This window comes from Drosophila busckii, chromosome 2L (genome assembly GCF_011750605.1).
Source record: "Drosophila busckii strain San Diego stock center, stock number 13000-0081.31 chromosome 2L, ASM1175060v1, whole genome shotgun sequence".
Classification (NCBI taxonomy): Eukaryota; Metazoa; Arthropoda; class Insecta; order Diptera; family Drosophilidae; genus Drosophila; species Drosophila busckii.
The window spans coordinates 18680479-18703056 of record NC_046604.1 but is presented as its reverse complement, the minus strand read 5'-3'; the positions used below and the strand labels follow the sequence as shown (position 1 = coordinate 18703056).

At 42.1% G+C, this 22578-nt stretch overlaps 7 protein-coding genes across 10 annotated transcripts; 6 read left to right on the top strand and 1 right to left on the bottom strand.

Moving 5' to 3' along the window:
* Positions 1-313: 313 nt before the first annotated feature.
* Positions 314-6252, top strand: LOC108607655 (glycogen phosphorylase). Its single transcript, XM_017998597.1, has 4 exons — positions 314-730; positions 3368-3896; positions 3962-5568; positions 5637-6252. The coding sequence occupies exons 1-4, from the start codon at positions 488-490 to the stop codon at positions 5784-5786; spliced, it is 2529 nt and encodes an 842-aa protein (XP_017854086.1). The 5' UTR covers positions 314-487; the 3' UTR covers positions 5787-6252.
* A 1595-nt stretch (positions 6253-7847) lies between these two features.
* Positions 7848-9168, top strand: LOC108607770 (dentin sialophosphoprotein-like). Its single transcript, XM_017998801.1, has 2 exons — positions 7848-8980; positions 9058-9168. The coding sequence occupies exons 1-2, from the start codon at positions 8039-8041 to the stop codon at positions 9076-9078; spliced, it is 963 nt and encodes a 320-aa protein (XP_017854290.1). The 5' UTR covers positions 7848-8038; the 3' UTR covers positions 9079-9168.
* A 297-nt stretch (positions 9169-9465) lies between these two features.
* Positions 9466-11352, top strand: LOC108607769. 2 transcript variants are annotated; one of them, XM_017998800.2, is made up of 4 exons: positions 9466-10319; positions 10384-10554; positions 10607-10645; positions 10729-11352. In XM_017998800.2, exons 1-4 carry the CDS (start codon positions 9892-9894, stop codon positions 11336-11338), a joined length of 1248 nt encoding a protein of 415 aa, XP_017854289.1. In that variant the 5' UTR covers positions 9466-9891; the 3' UTR covers positions 11339-11352. The 2 variants fall into 2 exon arrangements, with proteins under 2 accessions (XP_017854289.1, XP_017854288.1); XM_017998799.2 differs by having other exon boundaries at positions 10375-10554.
* A 26-nt stretch (positions 11353-11378) lies between these two features.
* LOC108607768 (uncharacterized protein DDB_G0287625) lies at positions 11379-17774 on the top strand. 3 transcript variants are annotated; one of them, XM_033294973.1, is made up of 3 exons: positions 11379-11797; positions 11850-14442; positions 14521-17774. In XM_033294973.1, the coding sequence occupies exons 1-3, from the start codon at positions 11470-11472 to the stop codon at positions 17747-17749; spliced, it is 6150 nt and encodes a 2049-aa protein (XP_033150864.1). In that variant the 5' UTR covers positions 11379-11469; the 3' UTR covers positions 17750-17774. The 3 variants fall into 3 exon arrangements, with proteins under 3 accessions (XP_033150864.1, XP_017854287.2, XP_017854285.2); XM_017998798.2 differs by having other exon boundaries at positions 11850-15726; positions 15882-15988; XM_017998796.2 differs by having other exon boundaries at positions 11850-17774.
* Positions 17775-17924: 150 nt separating this feature from the next.
* Positions 17925-18918, top strand: LOC108607772 (39S ribosomal protein L4, mitochondrial). The gene is made up of 2 exons (XM_017998802.2): positions 17925-18602; positions 18662-18918. The coding sequence occupies exons 1-2, from the start codon at positions 17947-17949 to the stop codon at positions 18879-18881; spliced, it is 876 nt and encodes a 291-aa protein (XP_017854291.1). The 5' UTR covers positions 17925-17946; the 3' UTR covers positions 18882-18918.
* Positions 18909-19943, bottom strand: LOC108607773 (NIF3-like protein 1). Its single transcript, XM_017998803.1, has 2 exons — positions 19724-19943; positions 18909-19658 (listed from the first exon to the last, which is right to left on the bottom strand). Exons 1-2 carry the CDS (start codon positions 19859-19861, stop codon positions 18954-18956), a joined length of 843 nt encoding a protein of 280 aa, XP_017854292.1. The 5' UTR covers positions 19862-19943; the 3' UTR covers positions 18909-18953.
* A 186-nt stretch (positions 19944-20129) lies between these two features.
* On the top strand, positions 20130-22514 carry LOC108596893 (sodium/hydrogen exchanger 8). Its single transcript, XM_017983084.1, has 2 exons — positions 20130-20913; positions 21003-22514. The coding sequence occupies exons 1-2, from the start codon at positions 20219-20221 to the stop codon at positions 22270-22272; spliced, it is 1965 nt and encodes a 654-aa protein (XP_017838573.1). The 5' UTR covers positions 20130-20218; the 3' UTR covers positions 22273-22514.
* Positions 22515-22578: the final 64 nt, after the last annotated feature.

Genomic DNA, 22578 nt, shown 5'->3' with positions numbered 1-22578 from the left:
GCAGCATCAGAGCAGAGTGTGGAGAGTGATAACATACGAAATACAAATGCAAGCGCAGAGAGTGGGCAAGAAAGTGTGCGAGAGCTAGAGAGAGCTTTGCGCCGACAACAAATTGTGTATCAGTGTGCCGATAATACCCTGGGCCAAACGCAAGCATTAGTTATCTCTGTATGCGTGCATGAGCTGTTAAAGCTTTGCGCCCATGTGCAGAGCGATGAGCTGTGCATACCTCTTGCTCGAAAGGCAGAGAGTATCAAAAGCTTTTGTGACTAATAACGCATGCAAGAGTGCGCGAGAAATGAGAAGTGCTCCGGATTTTGCCGCGAACGGTTGTCTTTGGCTGCGCATTTGTCACGAGTATTTGGTGTGCCCGTTTAATTCGTTTCATAGTTTATATTGTCTATAGAGTGTGGGGACACGCACCCACGCAGTTAGCAAACGAGCAAGTGTTTAATAGAACCTCCGTCAAAGGCAGGCAGCAGTCAAGATGTCGAAACCACAATCGGACGCAGATCGCAGGAAGCAGATTTCGGTGAAGGGCATCGCTGAGGTGGGCAACGTAACCGAGGTGAAGAAGAACTTCAATCGCCACCTGCATTACACTCTCGTCAAGGATCGCAATGTGGCCACACTGCGTGATTACTATTTCGCACTTGCGAATACCGTCAAGGACAATATGGTCGGACGCTGGATTCGCACACAGCAGCATTACTACGAGAAGGATCCCAAGGTAGGTCACATACACACACACACTGACCCACCCCATTGTAGAGTATTGATTATTTAAACGGCACACAAAAAGTCGACCTAACCAAACTTATCCTGCGCTCATCCAGCTCCACTGAGTATTTAACTAGATTTATGTATACGAGTTTACATATTTTAATTTGAACAAGGCTCCACCATATAGTTTTTTTTTTTCTTTTGGTATTACGACATTTTGCGTTGTGCGCTAATGCACAACTCTTAACGTTGGCCAAAAATATTTTCTTTTTTTATTTCTTTTCGATTTTCATTTTTGTTTTCGTCGTGCGCTCTCATTGCCTACACACATTCATTATCATTTCTATGTATGTATTGTATGTACATATATTTTTGGTTGCATTCTTGTTTTATTTTTCACTTTCTTAATTGCCCGCAAATTTGCTCGAAGTGCACTGGGTTGGGATCAATGCCAAGTCCCAAAAACGTGTGAATGCCAGCGAGGTATTAAATAAATGCATTAGATACTTTCACTGCAACATTCTCCTTGTTCAAAGCAAATGCAAATTTATGAAAAATAAATCTTAAACCAAAAGCCGGCGACTCTCTGTCGCTCCCTCTCTCGCTCTCTCAGCTGCGTAACACGCAAATTTAATTATAGTTTTTAATAATAATTGATAGGGAGCATATAGTGAGCAGCTGTTTCACACACAGGTTGATTTTGTTGTTTATTAGTTTGTTTAAAATTAAAGCACATTAAAGTTTACACAACAGATAAGGATTATTAATAAATAAGTCAATCAAAATAATAGTGTTGTTAATTGTAGCATCTGTTGTCGCATTATGTGGTATATGCTAGTCGGGTATAGCCCTTTTAAATAGTCTCCATGCTAAACACATGTGTACTATGTATTTAAGGCTGTCTAGCAAACTTGTATTTTCGTCTAGCAACAACTGCCAATGCGTTATTTTATTATTAATGTAACAGCGGTGTGTATCCATAAGATACATATACACACACATATATAAATGCAATCATGTGCGGCATTCGTGCAAATTTCGTGTATCTCAACATTTTATATGACTTCAATAGAAATTTGTCCTTGCCTGAATGTCAGTCATGTCAAGAGTTTGAACTTTTATTAATTTTCTCATATTTTTACTTAACGCTGCCGTCTGTTAATAATAAAAGCATAGCCAATATACGTTTATTTGTTTATTATAAAAGCGAATATTTTAATTTGCCAACTATAACAATTAGAGTATGACAAAATTCATGTATATATGTTGTCTATATGTAAGCAACTAACTAACAATCATTTAACAAAAAACACACATATTTTCAAGGTCAATCAAAGGTTATTAACGAAAGCGAGAGTCGTTGTGCCCGCCTGTGGCTGCCGCCTCCGTCAGGAAAATTTTCTCACTTATGTATATTATATGATTTTCTGTCTTCGTTCTAGTTTCGTTTATGTCTAAATTTGTTGTTGCCTTAATATATGCATTGTATGCTCAAAGACATATATCTTTGTATGTGTGTGCTGCATTTGTATTGGTGCGTTGGTGCTTGTTCTCCATGAAGTGCAATTGAGTGCAAAGAAGATTGTTTCTAATTTAGTAGCATAACAAAAAAATAGTTGGCAAATTATATATATGTTTAAATATATGTTTTATATATATTTTAGCTTAGGGTAGCAGCTGTTGCTAGACGTCACACAAATATAAGAACGACAAGTTTAAACTAGTTATAATTTAAAGCTAATTGAATGGGTGTCCAATTGATGCTTCAGTGGAAGGTCAGCGCGTGTGCTTAAGAGTAGTAATCAATAATTGATGGCATAAGGTGTCATGTAAATTAATTCTAGTACAACGTTATCCGCACCATATGACAATAAATAATTCTAATTGTTACGCTTTACATGTCCGTAAACAAACAAAGCAGCATTTGTTATCATTCAGTTACAACGAAGACCGCAGAACATATGCTCAATATAGCGCTATTAGTTGGTTTTATTTGGAATCTATATAATAGATAGAGCTCAGTTTCTCAGATAACAATGTGGCGGGCCATATGCAGTTGCTACTACTAGAACTAAGCTTTGATTTATATAAGTAGCAAGGATGCCGTAGCTGATAATCGATGCATAGAAATCTTAATTGGCGACACTTGAATCGCATTACAAGTTCGCAGACTTTATTTAGCATTGACCAGAGATGCATTGATATGGATGCTTATGTCGCCTGCATGGAAACTATGCCATGATTCCATAGCATGCAAAGTGCAGTCCCATGAGCCATGCGGTTGCATTCGCTAATCTCTTGATTAGCACAGCTGCTATCAATCCAATGTACTTATGTTATTATGACCGCGGACGTAGCAAGCCGAGCGATTGATTGCATGATAGACTGACTGCTGAATCGCTTTGTTGTAAAAGCCCGTAACGAACCGGCAAATGTAAATTGTCTATTTATAGTTTAGCTAAGTACCGCTACTGATAAGACTCCCAATGGCTGACCTTCGAGACTTTGAGATCATTATAATTAGGTCATTGGGACAGCGCTTGGCGCCAGCCGGCTGCTGAGCAATTGGGCAGTTAATAATGTAACTTATTTTGAATGTTTGACAAACTTTTAACTCTCTTTGCTTGTTCTTTTGTTTTTGTAGCGTGTCTACTACTTGTCGCTGGAGTACTACATGGGCAGGTCGCTGACCAACACCATGATCAACTTGGGCATTCAGAGCGAGTGCGAGGAGGCCATGTATCAGCTGGGCCTTGACATTGAGAACCTGGAGGACATGGAGGAGGACGCTGGCTTGGGCAATGGCGGTCTGGGCCGCTTGGCTGCCTGTTTCCTGGACTCGATGGCCACCTTGGGCCTGGCTGCCTATGGCTATGGCATACGCTATGAGTACGGCATCTTTGCCCAAAAGATCAAGAACGGCGAGCAGGTGGAGGAGCCTGATGATTGGCTGCGCTATGGCAATCCCTGGGAGAAGGCACGTCCCGAATTCATGCTGCCAATTAACTTCTATGGTCGTGTCATTGATACGCCCGAGGGCAAGAAGTGGGTGGACACCCAGCGAGTGTACGCCATGCCCTACGACAATCCCATACCCGGCTATGGCAACAACCATGTGAACACGCTGCGCTTGTGGTCCGCCAAGTCGCCCATTGACTTCAATCTGAAGTTCTGTAAGTAGCAAGTGCGTTAAGTTTTCAAGTGCAGCGGGCTAATCTCTGTTGCTTTTTTATTGCAGTCAACGATGGTGACTACATTCAGGCTGTGCTGGATCGTAATCTGGCCGAGAACATCTCTCGCGTGCTGTATCCCAACGACAACTTCTTCGAGGGCAAGGAGCTGCGTCTGAAGCAGGAGTACTTCATGTGCGCCGCCACACTCCAGGACATCATTCGCCGCTACAAGGCGTCCAAGTTCGGTTCGCGCGAGGCTGTGCGCACCAACTTTGATCACTTCCCCGAGAAGGTTGCCATTCAGCTGAACGACACGCATCCATCGTTGGCCATTCCCGAGCTGATGCGCATACTGATTGACGAGGAGCATCTGGACTGGGAGAAGGCCTGGGATATTGTGGTGCGCTCTTGCGCCTACACCAACCACACAGTGCTGCCCGAGGCGCTGGAGCGCTGGCCCGTGTCCATGCTGGAGTCGATACTGCCACGCCACTTGCAGATCATCTACCACATTAACTTCCTGCACATGGAGAATGTGAAGAAGAAGTTCCCCGAGGACTTGGACCGCATGCGTCGCATGTCGCTGGTGGAGGAGGACGGCGAGAAGCGCATCAACATGGCCCATTTGTCCATTGTTGGCTCGCATGCTGTCAACGGTGTGGCGGCCATTCACTCGCAGATTCTCAAGGACTCGCTGTTCCATGACTTTTACGAAATGGACCCCAAGAAGTTCCAGAACAAGACGAACGGCATCACTCCGCGTCGCTGGCTGTTGCTGTGCAACCCCGGCCTGTCCGACCTGATTGCCGAGAAGATCGGCGACGAGTGGCCAGTGCATTTGGATCAGCTTGTGGCTCTAAAGAAGTGGGCCAAGGATCCCAACTTCCAGCGCAATGTGGCTCGCGTCAAGCAGGAGAACAAGCTGAAGTTGGCTGCCATTTTGGAGAAGGAATACGGCGTCAAGGTGAACCCCGCCTCCATGTTTGATATTCAGGTGAAGCGCATACACGAGTACAAGCGCCAGCTGCTCAACTGCCTGCACATCATCACCCTGTACAATCGCATCAAGAAAGATCCCACCGCCAATTTCACGCCACGTACTATTATGATCGGTGGCAAGGCCGCTCCCGGCTACTATGTGGCCAAGCAAATCATCAAGCTGATCTGCGCCGTTGGCAATGTTGTTAACAACGATCCCATTGTGGGCGACAAGCTGAAGGTCATCTTCCTGGAGAACTATCGCGTCACACTGGCTGAGAAAATTATGCCCGCTGCCGATTTGTCCGAGCAGATCTCGACCGCTGGTACTGAGGCATCCGGCACCGGTAACATGAAGTTCCAGCTCAATGGTGCTCTCACCATCGGCACTCTCGACGGCGCCAACGTAGAAATGGCCGAGGAGATGGGCCTGGACAACATATTTATCTTTGGCATGACCGTTGTTGAGGTGGAGGCTCTGAAGAAGAAGGGCTACAATGCCTACGATTACTACAATGCCAATCCCGAGGTCAAGCAGGTTATCGATCAAATCCAAGGCGGTTTCTTCAGCCCCGGCAATCCCAATGAGTTCAAAAACATCGCAGACATTCTGCTCAAGTACGATCACTACTACTTGCTGGCCGACTACGAAGCCTACATGAAGTCGCAGGACGCGGTCTCCAAGACTTATCAGGTATGTCAAGCTGCCACTACGATCTCTTTAATGCACTCTTAATCAATTGCCTAACTTCTCTTACTTAGAATCAAGCCAAATGGCTGGAGATGTCCATCAACAATATTGCCTCAAGCGGCAAATTTTCATCGGATCGCACCATTGCCGAATATGCACGCGAAATTTGGGGCGTCGAGCCCACCTGGGAGAAGCTGCCGGCCCCCGAGGATCAGCAATAAATCAATTAACAACAACAATTCTCTTTTGATATAATTTTATTATGCGTACACTTTACTTTTGTTAAAGTCAAATTTATTTAGGAGCCAAAGTGCAACACAACACAACAAAACAAAACAAAGCAACATTTAAGAGTTAACTGAAAGCGAAATCCAAATTTTAAGCTAGCACTAAGCTAGCAATATGTACATCGATCAAAAATCGGGCTAATTGTTACAACCTATACAACTATTAAATACTATTTTATTTAATAAAATTAAATAACAAATTTATTGCTAATATACAAATTAATTAAAATGTTTTAACTACAATTGTGTACAAGCAAAAGTACCTCTAGCCATAAGACCTCAGGAACACTTTCAAAGTAATAAACATTTTAAGAATATCGCAAGTTTGTGCAAAGCTTCTTTAGATATGGAAAACAAATACTTATGCGTGTTAAATAAAAGTTCAACTGTTACAACTAAATAAATATATTTGATTTACCATTAGAAAAAAAAAACTTTTGAATTAACTTAAATTTAAATAACTTATTCATTTAAGTAAATGTGATTAGCCAAGACAGCAACCAAAAAAAATCTAATTGTCCATCCCAGAAGTATGCTACATTTTGGTCATCTCACAATCAGATCTCTGTGACGTCAGCGGCAGTTTTCATCATCATAAATCATCAGCTGACTTGGCATATAATCCAGTTCGTTGCCTAAGTTATTTTTGTTTACATCGCTCATCTTGAAAGTATGCAACAGTTTGCAGCTGCAGAGCAATGGCAATCCGCTAGAGAAAATTGGCCATAGCTCGGTCATATCCTGTCACATTTCCAAAATTTTTGGTTTGCGACACTCACAGGACGAAACTCTATCGATCTGCATCAAAAAAATATGGGGTCATCTAAATGTCCATTAACTTAAAATTTTTCAGCGTCGGCGAGCAAGGAGAGTGGTCACGAACACTCATTGCTCCATTTCTCCGGAACTACAAGGACAATACGGATGTCCTTTGGTCAGCTGATAGTCCTTTTAAAAAGGGATCGATTGACACTAATTTCGTCCTGATCCTGCAAAGGATGCGGGAGATATAGACATTTTTCTGTATACGAAAAAAGCTGATTTTCTCAGCTCCTGTAAGGACTTTCGTCCTTTGAGTAGTATATTCTGGAAGCTCTCAATGAGCACTACTTGCATGCCAAAGGACATCGAAATCGTCCTTGTGGCTTCCGAGTAAAAGGACAATTTGTGTTTTCAGCAATATTTTTGCGACTAACCCCCTGTGAATTTTTTTCACAAAATGTTTTTCTTCAATTTTGGATAAATTGGTATGCAGTTCGATAGATTTGATGCCCAGGAGCACGAAAATGCATGTCTTTTTGGGATTAAAAGGATAACTGAGGAGCTGGAGCTGCAAAACGCGATAAAAATGGCCATTGTCAATGTAAATAAACAAAAGACTTAAGCAACATACTTACTCAGCATATGTTGCATACAATTTTTTTTGTAATAAATACAGCGGATTATCGTCCTTATTTTCCTGCATATAAATTATTATTTGTCATTATTTTTTATATTTTAAAGAGCCACATCATTTGCATATATATAATAATTATAGCCAAGATATAAGCAAAAAAGTAAAGATATTAATTTGCTCATAATCCATTTAGCTTTGAAAAAAATGTCAAAATTTTAGTAAGCTCTTGGCAAAAATGCAATAACTTTCATCAATGGAAGACCAATTAGAAAAGCTTTTGCATAAACTACAGTTGGCCAACGTAATACCAACAAATATTAGCCATGTGCAAAGATTTCGTGTTAATATTCCAGACAATACCCATGGATGCCAACCCTTGAATATCTTGCACTCCACAGACGCCTTGAACTTCAATCAAGTGAGCAGCGATTCTGAAAATTACGAGCTGCACCAGAGTTCGCAGACACCCGAACGCTTCAGCTCTGGTGGCAATATATTGCCTAAGCCATGGACACAGACCGTCTGCAATGAAGTACTCAGTGAATTGAAGAGTGTTGTGCATGATATGCAAACAGATATCCCCGCTGTTTCGTCTAATTTGTCTGTATGTAGCAAATGCAGTTCTTGTCTGTCAACCGCCTCGCCCACACTTGCCCCTAGACCTTCGCCCTGCTCATCTGTATACAGCAATAGCTGTCCGCGTAAGTGTACACCAATTCCACGACGAGTGCACTTTGCCCAGCCATTCGCTGGCAATCGGCAGCCTAGTAACATCGACTGCAAGTTAAATATGCTCACGAATCTCATGTACCAAACACTTTGCAAGCTTGATAAGTTGCAGGAAAAACGGCCAATGAAACGTCGCGTCAAATCTTCTGCCAAGCTGCAGCCAGTAAATAAAGTGTACATATTAAAAGCTCAGCCTGTGTCTGCGTCTGCTGCCACAGCAGCGACGTCTGCAGCACCCGGAGCTGCGGCGTCTGCAACACGCGGAGCTGCGGCATCTGTAGCACCTGTAGCATCAGGAGCCATACCAACCACATCCCCACGAGCTGGAGCTACTAACAGAAGACCGCGGAATCCGCCAACGGAAAAGTCTAAGAAACGCACCAAGAGCTCCAAGAACAAAGTGGATTGTAGAGATTGTGGCACTACCATGTGGTGTCCCAACTGCCGTGATTGCAGTGGCGTTAAAAGCACAGAGAGCATGCCATTAAATTCCAATCGTCAGCCTAGTAGCATGCCTACTGAAGATAAGAAGAAACTTAACAAAGGCACAGACTCCATGACTTCAAGTGAGGAAAGTACAGTTTCCATAGAAGCTAAAGAAAAAAATAAAAAAGAAAAGAGTAAGTTGGACAAGACCAGTGGCTCAAGGCCTGAAAATCCCAGGGGAAGTAATATGAAAGAAAGGCCAAAAGAAAATAAGCAATCTGGCAAGATGGACAAAACCAGTGCCTCAATGCCTGAAACTCCTTCGGGAAGTGATATTTCTATTGAAAATAAAATGAATGGAAGGTCAAAAGAAAATAAAAAGCCATCTAGCAATGCCTCTGACGCCAGGGTTCCTACTTCCACTACTCGTTCCACTTCCAAAGAACAACTTTTAGAAAGAAATGTCTTTGTTATGAGCAATAGCACAGAGAATATAGCATCAACTGACAAGATGAAATCAAAATCAAAGGAAAAGAAAAAGTCGAGCAGAGCCATGAGCCCAGCGTCCAAGTATCAGGCAAGTTGCAATTGTATTTGCAGTTCATGTAAGCATAATTTGAATACAAAGCTAAGAGAAATGAAAACGTTTGGCAGGGTCGGAAGCAAAGAGGCTAGTGCAATATCCAGTGAAATTAAATTAAAACCAAATTCAATAGAAACGGTAAGGTATAGTAAAGTCACCGAGGCCATTTATCAGTCGGACGGCTCAAGGGAGCGCATAACAAATATGCGACCAGCACGTAAATGCTGTTGCCACCAAAAAGGAGCAACCACTGCCCTCCAGTCTAAATCTAGGCGACACAATGCGGGCGAAACTGCCACAATAAACCAGCAGCTGTCAGATGACAGGTTTCGCTACTATGGCCGGCAATTCAACGCGCCCCTCAGCGAGTTGGACGAAATTTCAGTTTGCCATAAACTGCAGCAAACGGAGCATGGCTGCAAGCCGATGGGCAGCCAAGCAGTCAAATTTGTAGTCATGAAGGACAAGAGCGTGTGCACCAGTAGTCCGCAGAACACTGCCTTTAAGACTGTGCGTTTTATCAAGCTTAATAATAAAACAATCGACCACGAACATGCAATTTTAGTACCTACGGCTGCTTTTGCCACAAGGACAACACAAACCTCGCAACCAATGCTGCCGAAATTCCATGTGCCGAAAATCCTTAGCTGGTCCAAGCCTTTAAGTGACTGCGCCAAAGGGACACGAGCGCATGTTACAGCCGCGCAAGAGGCCAAGTTTCAATGCTTACTTGAAGAGGAATACAGACAAAGGTTGGCAAAGCGATTCGATCGCATGCCTTAAAAATGAACGTAATGTTCCTGCAACTCAGTATGCTCTGAATCAAATCTATATTTTCATGTTCAATCGGCGACAACAATATTCTATTTAAGCTAACGGAAAGGGGGAGATGGCTGCAGTGGTCAATGGTCAGTATGTATAGTGTTGAGCGTAGAGAGCTTGAGTCGGGGACTGACTCAAAGTCGCTTATATCCTGTTGTAAAAACTGCAAGTCTTGGCCACGCATAACCAACAGCAACCAGCAGCAGCAGCAGCAACAACAACAGGATGATGCTGGCTACAATTCGGAGATAGACAGCACTTACAAAAGCAAAATAAGCTCAGAATACGGAAGAGAAGAATATGACTCACGATATATATCGAATTCGCGCACGACGGATTTAGGGAGCGCGGCGCCTTCAGCCGAAAACAACTCTTGGCGTGGTAGAGAACGCGAACCTGAAATGGAATCAAGGAATATTGCTGAGGCTGTAGCTGAATCGCCACAAGCTACGGCTAAGAGAAACTCGGAGACCAGGCAACCACAAGCAACTATTTTGTTGATAGTAGTCAAGTGAGTAAGCTTTAGTTTACTTATGCACATAATTCAAATTAAAAACTCTTATAAGTGCGCCCAGAGCTCAAGCAATGCAGCCACCAAATGGATTCGCTGCTGCCAATCAAGCTCCAGTCGACTATAATGGCGGCTATCCCATTGCACATAATCCCAACATAAACTTTGGCAACGGTGCACCTATAGTAATGTCTTCAAATGGAGCTCCCAACTACAACAACAACATAATGAGCTTGTAAGTATAACGCTCAGTTTTATGATTAAATCTATACACAATCTATTCACAGCGATAATCAGCCGCCTAATGGGCAAACTCCATATAATGGGTGAGTAGCGTAATTATAAAATCATTTACTTTGAATTGTTTAATTATCGATTATCTAATATATCGTATACACAATATTCACAGCAATGGTCAGCCGCCTTATGGGCAAACTCCATATAATGGGCCCGTTCAAGAGCAGCGTCGCATTAGCTTCAATACTCAGCAACGTAATGGCTTTGGCCAAGGCAAGGAAAACGCTAGTGGTAATCCTTACCAGTCTTATGCCAATAGCCAAACAGAATGCTGTGAGGGCTGCAGAGACTGCGAAGGCTGCGAAACACAGCCAAGAAATGCTCCCAGCAGTTCCGCATATATGAACAGCATTGCTCCTTATGATCCGCAAATGCAGCAACCGCAGCCTTACTCCAGCTCACAAGCTGATAATCTTTATATGCCTTATGGAGCTGGATCAGCGTCCAATGGTCCAATAGAAAATCGCGATTTAGCCGAAGCGCAGGAGTGCGATATGGGCTGCTTGGAGTGTCTGCTAGAGAGTTTGACACCCAACGAGGACTGCATCTGCTACTTCCAGTCTCTGTCCAAGAAGAAACAGACTGGCAAGAAAAAGAAAAAGAGAGCAATCTATGATAGATTTGCCGATCCGCCCTTTGTTATAGAGCCAAAGCCGTGTTGCTGCTGCTGCTACAGAGGTTGCTATGGACATTGCTGCAGACCTTGCTGTAACTGGTGCTAGCCATGGGCAAGTGTCAAAACTAAAGCCAGCTCTCCAACAAACAAAGCATTGCCTGAAAAAACTGCCAACATGCCTACAAATTATTAGTCTAACTAAATCCAACTTTTCGTGATTTCGACCACTGCTTAAACATGGCCAGCTTTCGGAAAAAGAGACGCACAGCACGCAAGCCCATGCGGCGGGCTCTGACTAAGAACATATGCGGCAATCAATATCCAACGGATAATACTGCTTGCGGCTGTGGCATCCGCGGGATTACTGTGCTGCCTGCAATGTCTAGAGATGCTGAGTTGGTGCAGAGCATGCAGCAGAGCGTGTCCAGAGATTCGTTGCCATGCCACAAGAGAGCCGCAAGGAGTAAGTCTAACAAGCTATGGACGGCCTCAGTGAAGAGGCTGCTCGCATCGGAAGCGGATCAAAAGTTGGACTCGCAATCGTGGCGCAAACTAAGGCACATTGGTAAGTTAATGAAAGCCAACAAATCGATTAATAATATATTGCTTGTTTGCAGATAACAAATCTGGGCATAGCTTAAATCAAACTGATCGCTCTATCTCTGGCTATCCCTCCAGCTGGAACTTAGATGAGAAAGCGCCTGATGTTATGCCGGATGACAATAGTCTCGATGAAGTGATCAACTGTGACATCTTAAATCGCACGCCGTATGATCACCAGCTCTACTCCTACGTGATGCAGCGACGCCTCAGACCCACAGCTGACAACAGCTGTCAAGTTTGCATGAAGACTGTCGTTGATCGAGTGTTCCATGCTACAAACACAATAGCAGCGCAAACAGAGCAAGCTGACCCAGCTGAATTTGCGTCTGAACTTTCGATAGACAACGATGACTGCGACTACAGTCCGCAGCTAATTCCACAGCAAAGAGTTTACAGTGGTGGAGCAGACGCCACGTCAGTCTCTTCAGCCAGCTGCTGTTGCTTGGCGAACGACGATGAGCTGTCCGAGGCGGAGAGCAATGCAGCCTCGAAAAGCAATCGATATAAAAAGTATGGTGGCTACACTCCCTCGGATTTGAGCTCAAGGACCAGCGCTCATTCAATCGAAGGACATGTTTGCTTTTGTGATCAGGATAAATTTAACAAAATTCAAAAAATCAGCCGCCCGCCTTCGAATACTAAACAACGATCTATGTACTCAGCAAATGGCGACAATTCGAATACTAAACAACGATCTATGTACTCAGCAAATGACGACAATTCGGATATGGACGATGAGCAGTCCTCTTCGGAATTGTCCATAAAAGAAGAAGTCAAACGTGCGTGGAGCTTAAAGCTGGCTAATAGCCAAGAGCTGCAGCGTTATAGGGACTTGGCTAACATTGATAATTGTGAAACAGTTTGTGGCAAATCCAGAAGAAAATTATCTCCAGAGCCAGCTGGAAATGTGTTAAAAAATTCTAAGAAAAACCAAAATATTACCAATACTGAAACTAGAAATGCTGAAAAGAATGGAAAGCAGCGCAATGGCGCTAATAGAAGAAATACTGAATCACCCGATGGACTCAAAACAAATTCAATGGGCGACAAAAAAATGTCAAGCAACAGATCCAATAGTGCTAATCCTGATGAAAGCTGCAATTGCAATTGCAACTGCTCAAAGTGTTTATGCAAAAAGGCAAGCAAGCAAACTAACCAAGCTGCCCGAAAGATCGCTCCAAATGGGCCGAACAGAGCCACACAGGGTGGCAGAGCTTCATCTCTTGCTAAGTCCGGCACAGCGATCTCTTCTAAGGCAATGGGAGCAACGTGCCAATGTAGCAACTGTTGTTTTGCCACAGGTGATAATAATCCCACAGTATGCGCATGTACCCAAACCAACAAAACCAACAATAAAGCGAAGAGGAAGCCGGGAGATGTCAAATCGCCTGGGGCTGGCAGAGCAAAGAGTGCTCGTGAAACTTTAAGAAGCTCCCCAGCTAATGCGAGAAATGCACAACAAGTCAACAACAGTCGCAGAGCAACGTCACCACCCAGAGGCAATAGCAGCGCAGCAACTAAAAAGAGTCCGAGAAGGTCTGCTATCCAAGGCGATAGTAGTAAGCCATGTAAAGACGAAGCTTGCCAACTACAGTGCAAACAATGCAGAGCATTGGCTAACCAATATTTAACAGACGAAGAAGCCAGTGACGACGATGAAGATGCAGAATATGCCAGCGATCGACGGTCTAAAATGGCCAAAGCGAATAGGGATAGGAACAAAAGAAATGGAAAATTGAGCAACGACTATGATGAAAATGGTGTAGAGACAGTATATGAAGAATATGGCAGCCAGATGGAAAGTGAAGGCAATGGCAGACAACGCTATGTTAACTCTATGAACAAAAAAGTACAAGTCGACTGCAAGTGCCCGCATTGTGGTAATTTAATGAATGGAATGTATTCAGATACTGAGAGCGGCATTAATCCTAATGTGAAGGCGCAAGAGTATAGAAGTAAAAAATTGTCAAAATCGGCATCATTCAGCGCTGGAGAACAGTCTGAGGCAGATATCAAGCAGATAGGGCGCAGCCAGAAATTAGAACGTAATGCAAGTGAAGAGGATGAGTGTGAATGTGATTGTGTTTCTGACTGTGACTGCGCTGACTGCTCTAAATCTGCTACAAAAAATGATGCTCAACAAAAAAGTAAAGATAAATCAAATAAGTCGTATGCCGATAATCGAGATCAACAAAGAAGTAAGGGCAAATCAACTATAAATGATACAGCTGAGACATGCGATGGATGCCGCATCAGTTGCATGGCTTATTCAAAAAATGCTCAGCAAAAAAATGGAACAGACAAAAGCTCGTTAAAAAGCAAACTAACACCAAATAAAAAGCCTTCAAAATTGAATACTAAGGCCAAAGAAACACAAGAGGTGAAGGGGAAACAGTTAGGACGAAATCAAAAATCAAAACGTAAGGATAGCGACGACGGTGAATGTGAATGTGATAACTGTGATTCAAACTGCAACTGCTCAGACAGCTGCCCACAAAGTAGTAAGCCAACTAAAGCAACTGCCAAAAGTGATGCTCAAGAAAAGTATAAAGGCAAATCTAATAGACCTTATATCGAAAAAGGAGATCAACAAAGCAGTAACGGCAAATCAGTAAAAAAGGATACGCAAGGTAGAAGTAAAACGTTAACAACTGACAGGGAAGATCGACAAAGCAGTAACGGCAAATCAGTAAAAAAGGATACGCAAGGTAGAAGTAAAACGTTAACAACTGACAGGGAAGATCGACAAAGCAGTAACGGCAAATCAGTAAAATATGATACTCAAGGTAGAAGTAAAACGTTAACTGACAAGGAATCGTCAGATTGTTGCACGCCTGAAACATGCAACGGAGACTGCTTGTGTTGCAATAAAGGCGATTCACAAAATGCTGCTAACAGAAGTGAAGCATTAAATGGCAACAGAAACCCATTTCAAAATAATGCATCCAAGGTGGGTGGTGCTGCAGCTGAAACATGCAACGGCGACTGCATGAATCAGATTATTAAAATCTTACATCAAGCAGTGGAAAGTCTTCAACAAGAAAAGGAAAAACTTTCTCAGTCAGTTGACAAGAATAACAATAGCAATTATAACAGAAAAACGAGCAATGAGTTCCCTAATCAGCAGTACAAACCAAATGCCGATAAGAATGGCAATAATAATTATGCCAAATATTCGAATAATGAGTTTTCCAATCAGCAATACAAACAAAACGCTGACACGAATGGCAATAACAATTATGCCAGAAATTCGAATAATGAATTTGCCAGCCAACAATACAAACAAAATGCGCAAAATTGTTGCACATGTCCCTTTGCTGCTTGCTCAGCCCCAAGTTATATGACAGATATTTGCTATATGACCGGTCCACAAATATATCCAGAAATGAATGCCTTTCAATACTCATATTCCCAGTCCATGTGCCCATCTGGAAACTGCAGCCACATGCCACAATCTAGCTCAAAGCAAAATACACCCGCGAATCTTCGCATACTTACAGAAACTGAATACGACTACATAAATCCCCAAACGCAAAATCAGGCCATAAGCAAAGAATACTCTACAGTGAGTGGAGATGCTAAAGTAAAATGCTGTAGGTGTGAAGATAAAAGCGAGAGCGAACTTCGTGAGCGTAGCGGTAGATCAGATCCACTTTATGAAAGAGATTACCAAGCAATTCCATGCAATGTGAAGCACAAAGCCTTAGAATGCTCTCATACAATGCAACAAGTTTATTCCACTCGCAAGTACATTAGCCCATGTATTGAAAATTCTGCACAGAAAGAACAAATTAATTGCAGGGCAATAAAACAGCCATGCAATGTAAAACCCCAACCACAATATAAGCATAGCAAATACATTGAGGGACCACAATTGACCAACTATGAAAGGTATAAGTTACATCAATTTGAGAAACAAAAAGCAGCAACGCAAAAAGCATCCGCCAGAGCCCCATGTGGCATTCCAGATCTTCCTGTAGATAAAGGACAATCCAGAAACTATTCTGAAAAATCAAATTTCACTAATGGATTCCCTTTCTCCGCAGGGCAGATCAGGAATAAGCCTGATGGGAATTATAAATATGACGCACCTCCATATCATCCTGTTGAAAAAGAACAACCTAGAAATCATTCAGATAATACTTATTTGAATAATGGGCTGCCTTTTTCCACAGGAAGTCGGGCTAACGCGCAAAACTTGGGATATAAAATAAGATGTAAATGTGACCTTAATAATGAAACAAATTATACACCATATGAAAGTCCCAAACGGAAATACAAAGATCCGCCTTGTTGTAGAGATGAACTGCATGAAATTGAGGAATATAGACGAAATCAAGACTCAACAATTAAGTATACTGATTCTTTAGACTGTTGCCCGTCTTGTTGCAGTCAACAATCTGATGATACAAATTATTTCGAACCGCAAGAGCCAGAAATAGATAATTCAACACCAAGAAATGAAAAAGCTAAAGACAAAAAACGTGCTCCATTATATGAAACTCAAGAATATTCAACGCAATCCGAGCAACCCAAGTATGAATACAACGCCAAAAAAGAGAAAAAGGATACTTTGGAAAGCCACGACTCGGGTGACAAGGCGTCAACAAACCTTTTTGCGTGCTGTCAAAGGCCAAAAACAGAAAGAGAGCAGCAAAGATCAGAAAGAAAGCCAAGAAGCTTATTTATTTGTTGTAAGAAACGAGACAAACGAGAACGATCGCCTTCACAAGAAAGCAAAAAAAGGAAAGATCGCAAGTCATCAACTTGCTTTGGAGTATTTCCATGTATGAATAAACCAAAAGGAGAAAAGCGGATTAATAAAAGGGAAGAAAAAAGTCCAACACGTCCAAAAACCATGATATCATGCTGCCCAATAAAAAGTAGAAAGAATATAAAAGAAAAAAAATCGAATACTTCAAACTCGAGGACTTTCTTTGCCTGCTGCAAAAGAAAAAAACGTGAGCCATCAGATACAAAGGCGTCCAAGTCTAAAAGTTTATTTCCTTGCTTTGCTAAGCAAGATAGCGAAAAACGGCAGGTTAAAACAAAAGAGCCAAAAGACTCGCAGCCCAAAGACTTGCAGCCAAAAGACTCGCAGCCTAAAGGATTATTCCCATGCTGTGCCAGGAAACACAAAGAAAAGTCTTATCCTGAAAGTAGAACCAGTGGCAAGCCGAAGGAGCAAAATCAGTCAGAGGCCAGAGAGAAGAAATCGACAAGCTTACTATCTTGTTGTCCGACAATTGGAAGGAAACGTAATACGGAAGTGAATAGAGAAAACAAAACAGTAGAGTCTGAGAGCAGAGAACAAAAGTCAAACAGTTTACTATATGAAACACAAGACAAGGAGCCAGCAAGTGAAAAATTAGCAAATGAAACGGAAAAGCAAGAGAAACCGAAACGTAACTCTATGAAGTCGAGTTTCTTATCCTGCTGCAAGAGGCCCAAGAGAGATAAGCAGATTAAAGCAAAAGAAGCAACAGATCCAATTTTCGACCAACATATTGAAGCCGATGAGAAAACAAAAGAAGCAACATATCCAATTTTAGATCAACAAATTGATGCAGATGAAATTTGCATTTGTCAATGTAACAATAATGAACAAATTGAAGCAAATGAGATTTGCATTTGTCGATGTAACAATAGCAAGAATAATGGACTGTGTACTTGTACATCTGAAAATATGAATGATGAAACATGCAATGATCAAACATGCAATGATATTACAGTGCTGTATGATTCAAGCTATAAGTTTTCTAGAAATAGTTACGCAGAAGAAGTTTCCGACACGGATTGCGTTTGCTTTGATAAGAATGATGAAGAGGTTGCTTGTCCGCCATGTAATAGCGAAAATAATTTCTTTTCTATGATTAAGTCGAACCATACAAATCAAAATTCAATCTCATGTTAAATCACAGATATACATAAAAAATACTTTTAAGCAGCATAAAGCTTTTAAAAGCTAATTCAAAATTTCAACAGATACTGCTTTCGATAACGAAAATACTGAAAGTTTTGTAAACTAATATGGTCACACATCAGGCTACACACTGTCATCCATGTGCAAATCAAAAACAAAGCAATAAAGTTAAACATTTCTGAAAAAAGATGAATTTGTTAATTAAAGCACGGCAAGTTTTACATCCTGCTGTGCGGAATCTATCAGCGACTTCAACAGTCGCTCAAAGCAGTGCAACTGCAGAGTCCACAAAGAAGTCAAGCAACGAAACCAACCCGGCGATAATATTGTCACAGACAAATCATGCAATAAGCAAGAGGAACACGCGACAGGCATGGATTGAGAATGCTGATGCGGTGACAGAACGAAAAGTGGGACTGATTGAGCTGCATGCGGATGTATTTGCTGCTCAGCCTCGCGTTGACATCATACAAGAAAATTTTGAATGGCAGCGCAAATATCGTTATGTAAGTATGGCTGAGACCAAGACGCGCGCCGAAGTGCGAGGTGGCGGCCGCAAGCCTTGGCCGCAAAAGGGAATGGGACGCGCAAGACATGGTTCCATCAGATCACCGCTCTTCAAGGGTGGTGGCGTCATTCATGGTCCACGATCCCCAACAACTCATTTCTACATGCTGCCTTTTTACAAACGAGTGCTAGGGCTTACGTCAATGTTGAGCGTTAAACTGGCGCAGGATGATCTACATATAATTGAGAATGTGGACATTCCCACACGTGATGCCCAATTCATTAAGGATTTAATAGAGGCACGAAACTGGGGGCCATCTGTGCTAATTATTGATAAGTGAGTTGAGCCAAATAGTGTAAACGGCAAGCGAAACTAAATGTGATTTCTTTTTGCAGGCAAGATACATTTTCTGAAAACATATGCTACGCCACTGATATGCTGGGATATGTAAATCTGATGCCTTCATTTGGCTTAAATGTCTATTCTATGCTAAAGCACGATACTCTTGTGCTTACTGTCGACGCTGTAAAGCATTTGGAAGAACGTTTGCTCTATCAATTGAATCGTAACGATGCTGCCAGCAAAGGTGGCCAATTCAAACTAGATCAAGTGTAAAATAATTGTTACAATAAAAAATTTGTTTTTGCATTTACCTTGATGTATATATATTGTAGAAAACTTCAATCACTACTGCTTAGCCAGTCTACATTCTGTGTGGAGAGGATCCCTGTCCTTTTCTGATATTTCCACCTGGCAGCTGGCACCCAAACGCTTGCTCAGCTCCGGCAGGAATTCACGTAAAAATCCACGCTCCGAGTTGCTGTGATTGCATAGCAGCACACTAGTGCCATTATGATTGAAATCCAGCAGTTCATGGTGTGACATCTCACCAGTAATGACAAGATCAGCCTGTATGCCCTGTAGTACCGAAGAGCCAGAACCAGCACAAATTCCAACAGTGCGTATAACAGACTTGGGGTGATGCTCCACAGCTAAGGCTACATGTACATCATTCTCAATGTGCTTCTGTAGCGAATCAATTATCTCCGATATGGTCATATTAGTCTCTATGATGCGTCCCGAGCCGGTGCCTGGCTCGGCATTTGGTTCTGGTACTAATGGCTTTATGGATTCTATATTGACGGCCTTAGCTAACCAGTCGTTGACTCCGCCCGGCACCTTATCCCAGGCCGTGTGTGGCGAGTACAAAGCAATGCCGTTAACTAAGCAAGATGCAACCACGCGTTCCTTCCAGTTGGCGCAGGTAATGCGTGTGAGGGGTTTGAAGATTGGCGGATGGTAGCTTATAATTAAATCGGCCTTGACATCAACAGCTTCGCTCATTACCGGCTCGGTAAGATCATTGGTTAATAATATCTTCTTCACCAATTTCTGTAATTATTGTGTGTATTATTAGTACAGGCAAGAAACAAAATTATAGTTTTGATAAATATTACATCTCCTTGTGGTTCAATCAAGAGTCCAACATTGTCCCACTTTTCGGCAAGCGAAGCCGGTGCAAAGTTTTCCAGTTGCGCCACGACATGGCCAAGTTTCAGTCCACGGAAGCTGCTCATCTTTCTAAGAAGCAACATGCAAATCTTATGATTCAATATTTGCTTTCCAAAGTCTGAAAGCCTCTATTTGCAACAAAATTTGCAAATATTAAGGTTAGAGTTTACGGTTTATTTATTCTTTTTTCATTTGAAATCTATCGATAGTATAATTATCTTTAATACAACACACTGTCATTCTCAAGCTGACCGGTCATTTTGATCTATCGATAGTGTATATACTGCTCACAACAACACACTGTCATTCTCAAGTGCACAGGTTTTTTAATTTAGGCTCCATCGATAGTAATCTCACGCGCAGCTGTTCATGACGTGTGTAATATTTGTAAAAATATAGAAAAGTGTAAACTGTTATAATTGCAGTTGCACTCAACATAAATGTGGCTAAAAATGCTTCATAGAAATCATAAGATTCTACTGTTGCTATTACTGGCAGTAGTTGCCATATTGAGAGTGACAGCGTCGGACAATGACAAGGAAAATGCGAATGCAAATGTGTCCACATCTGTTGTTGCTGTTGCAAGTCAAACTGGAGTGAATGTTACAACGAAAGACCTTGCAAGTGGCAATGTGGTGAATGGAACTGTAGCGCCGCCTTCAAATAGCAGCTCCACCTCAACAAAAAACTCTACCGTATCGCCATCTACAGAACCGTCATTGATTGATTCGCACGCCGTAGAGCAGGAGCACAATTCGTCACTGTCGCTCTTTTTTGTTATATGTGTCATAATGCTGGGCATTCTACTCATACATTGTATGCTACAAACTGGATTCCAATACCTACCAGAGTCCATTGTTGTGGTTTTTCTGGGCGCATTCATTGGTCTCTCGCTTAATGTGATGTCTGGCGACAACGGCAGCTGGAAACGCGAAGAGGAAGTGTTCTCACCAATGGGTTTCTTTCTTGTGCTATTGCCGCCCATCATTTTCGAATCTGGCTATAATTTGCACAAGGGCAACTTTTTTCAAAACATTGGCTCGATTCTCGTCTTTGCCATATTTGGAACAACTATTTCTGCACTGATAATTGGAGCCGGCATTTACCTATTGGGCATGGCTGAAGTGGCTTATCGGTGAGTGATTGCATTTCTTATATTTCTATTGTAAGCTAATTATGTATTTATCTGCTCTTTATTGTTCTTCGTTTATGTCTGGCTTAAAGGCTAAACTTCTCCGAATCTTTTGCATTTGGCAGCTTAATATCCGCTGTTGATCCTGTTGCCACAGTGGCAATATTTCATGCACTTGACGTGGATCCCATATTGAACATGTTGGTTTTTGGCGAAAGCATTCTTAACGATGCCATATCAATTGTCTTAACTGCATCCATAACAATCAACGCCAATGCTGAGGCTTCTACTGGCGAGGCAATATTGAGTGCTCTGAAAACATTTTGTGGCATGTTCTTTGCCTCTGCAGGCATAGGCGTTGTATTTGCTCTTATCTCCGCCCTATTGCTGAAGCATATCGATCTGCGCAAGCATCCGTCTCTAGAGTTTGCATTTATGTTAATGTTCACCTATGCTCCTTATATGTTAGCTGAGGGCATACGCCTGAGTGGAATCATGGCTATACTCTTTTGTGGCATTGTCATGTCGCACTATACGCATTTTAATCTATCGACTGTGACGCAGATAACAATGCAGCAAACAATGCGCACCATGGCTTTCATAGCTGAAACTTGTGTATTTGCCTATCTTGGTCTGGCGATATTTTCATTCAAGCATCAGGTAGAGCTATCATTTGTCATATGGTCTATAGTACTGTGCCTCATAGCACGCGCCTGCAATATATTTCCGCTGGCCTATTTGGTGAACAAGTTTCGTGAGCACAAAATCAATAACAAAATGCAATTCATCATGTGGTTCTCTGGGCTACGTGGTGCCATTTCCTATGCATTGTCACTGCACTTGCATCTGGACAGTCAGGAAAAGCGACGTGTGATTATAACAACAACGCTTATAATTGTGTTATTCACAACACTTGTCTTGGGCGGCTCCACAATGCCTTTGCTAAAGTACCTTAAGCCAGGCAAGAAGCGTAGAACTCGCGGAGCAGGCAGCACAAACAGTAGCCAACGTAGCAGCAGTAGAAGTCGTAAGCGTAGTAAATCGATTTCATTATCAAAGACTCGCGAATGGGGTCAGGCCATCGACTCGGAGCACTTATCAGAGCTTACCGAGGAAGAGGACGTTTCGTTTACCCAGGCACGTGATCGCTTTGGACGCTTGGATCGAAAGTACTTTATACCCTTTTTCACACGCCGTTTTAATAGTCAGGAACTGCATGAATGCAAGTCACAAATGACAGATTTGACAAATAAATGGTATCAGGCGATACGCATTAGTCCACTCGATTCGGATGAGTCCGACGAGGATATTGGCTTAACAGCCACCACTAGTCAAGTCAACCTAACAAGAACACAAGCTTAAGCGTCAAGCTGCTTTGATATGAGGCCAAAATGTCTAGTTAAAACCATTTAATAATTGAATTTGTTATCTGCAGACACTTTTTATAAGCAACATATAAAATTTATGAATTTTCTCTAAGTATTTGCATTAGCTTTATGTGTTATATAGATGTATGTACACGTGTATACTTTACGCAGTATTCAAAATCTTGAAGGTCCTAAACTGGGTGATTGATAAACTTTACAAGAAAATATTGATAAATAAACAAATACTTAAATATATTTTATGCATATTTCTATTGTATATTTATTAAATGTAAGATTGTCT

Bases quoted from the DNA above. Each gene is read 5' to 3' on its own strand.
- LOC108607655 (XM_017998597.1), top strand. From the start codon at position 488: ATGTCGAAACCACAATCGGACGCAGATCGCAGGAAGCAGATTTCGGTG. The intron at 731-3,367 runs GTAGGTCACATA...TTGTTTTTGTAG, and splicing joins ACTACGAGAAGGATCCCAAG to CGTGTCTACTACTTGTCGCT. The intron at 3,897-3,961 runs GTAAGTAGCAAG...TTTTTATTGCAG, and splicing joins TGACTTCAATCTGAAGTTCT to TCAACGATGGTGACTACATT.
- LOC108607770 (XM_017998801.1), top strand. From the start codon at position 8,039: ATGCTCACGAATCTCATGTACCAAACACTTTGCAAGCTTGATAAGTTG. The intron at 8,981-9,057 runs GCAAGTTGCAAT...AACGTTTGGCAG, and splicing joins GCCCAGCGTCCAAGTATCAG to GGTCGGAAGCAAAGAGGCTA.
- LOC108607769 (XM_017998799.2), top strand. From the start codon at position 9,892: ATGGTCAGTATGTATAGTGTTGAGCGTAGAGAGCTTGAGTCGGGGACT. The intron at 10,555-10,606 runs GTAAGTATAACG...ATCTATTCACAG, and splicing joins AACAACAACATAATGAGCTT to CGATAATCAGCCGCCTAATG. The intron at 10,646-10,728 runs GTGAGTAGCGTA...CAATATTCACAG, and splicing joins GGGCAAACTCCATATAATGG to CAATGGTCAGCCGCCTTATG.
- LOC108607768 (XM_017998796.2), top strand. From the start codon at position 11,470: ATGGCCAGCTTTCGGAAAAAGAGACGCACAGCACGCAAGCCCATGCGG. The intron at 11,798-11,849 runs GTAAGTTAATGA...GCTTGTTTGCAG, and splicing joins GCGCAAACTAAGGCACATTG to ATAACAAATCTGGGCATAGC.
- LOC108607772 (XM_017998802.2), top strand. From the start codon at position 17,947: ATGAATTTGTTAATTAAAGCACGGCAAGTTTTACATCCTGCTGTGCGG. The intron at 18,603-18,661 runs GTGAGTTGAGCC...TTCTTTTTGCAG, and splicing joins TCTGTGCTAATTATTGATAA to GCAAGATACATTTTCTGAAA.
- LOC108607773 (XM_017998803.1), bottom strand. From the start codon at position 19,861: ATGTTGCTTCTTAGAAAGATGAGCAGCTTCCGTGGACTGAAACTTGGC. The intron at 19,659-19,723 runs GTAATATTTATC...CAATAATTACAG, and splicing joins TGATTGAACCACAAGGAGAT to AAATTGGTGAAGAAGATATT.
- LOC108596893 (XM_017983084.1), top strand. From the start codon at position 20,219: ATGTGGCTAAAAATGCTTCATAGAAATCATAAGATTCTACTGTTGCTA. The intron at 20,914-21,002 runs GTGAGTGATTGC...TCTGGCTTAAAG, and splicing joins ATGGCTGAAGTGGCTTATCG to GCTAAACTTCTCCGAATCTT.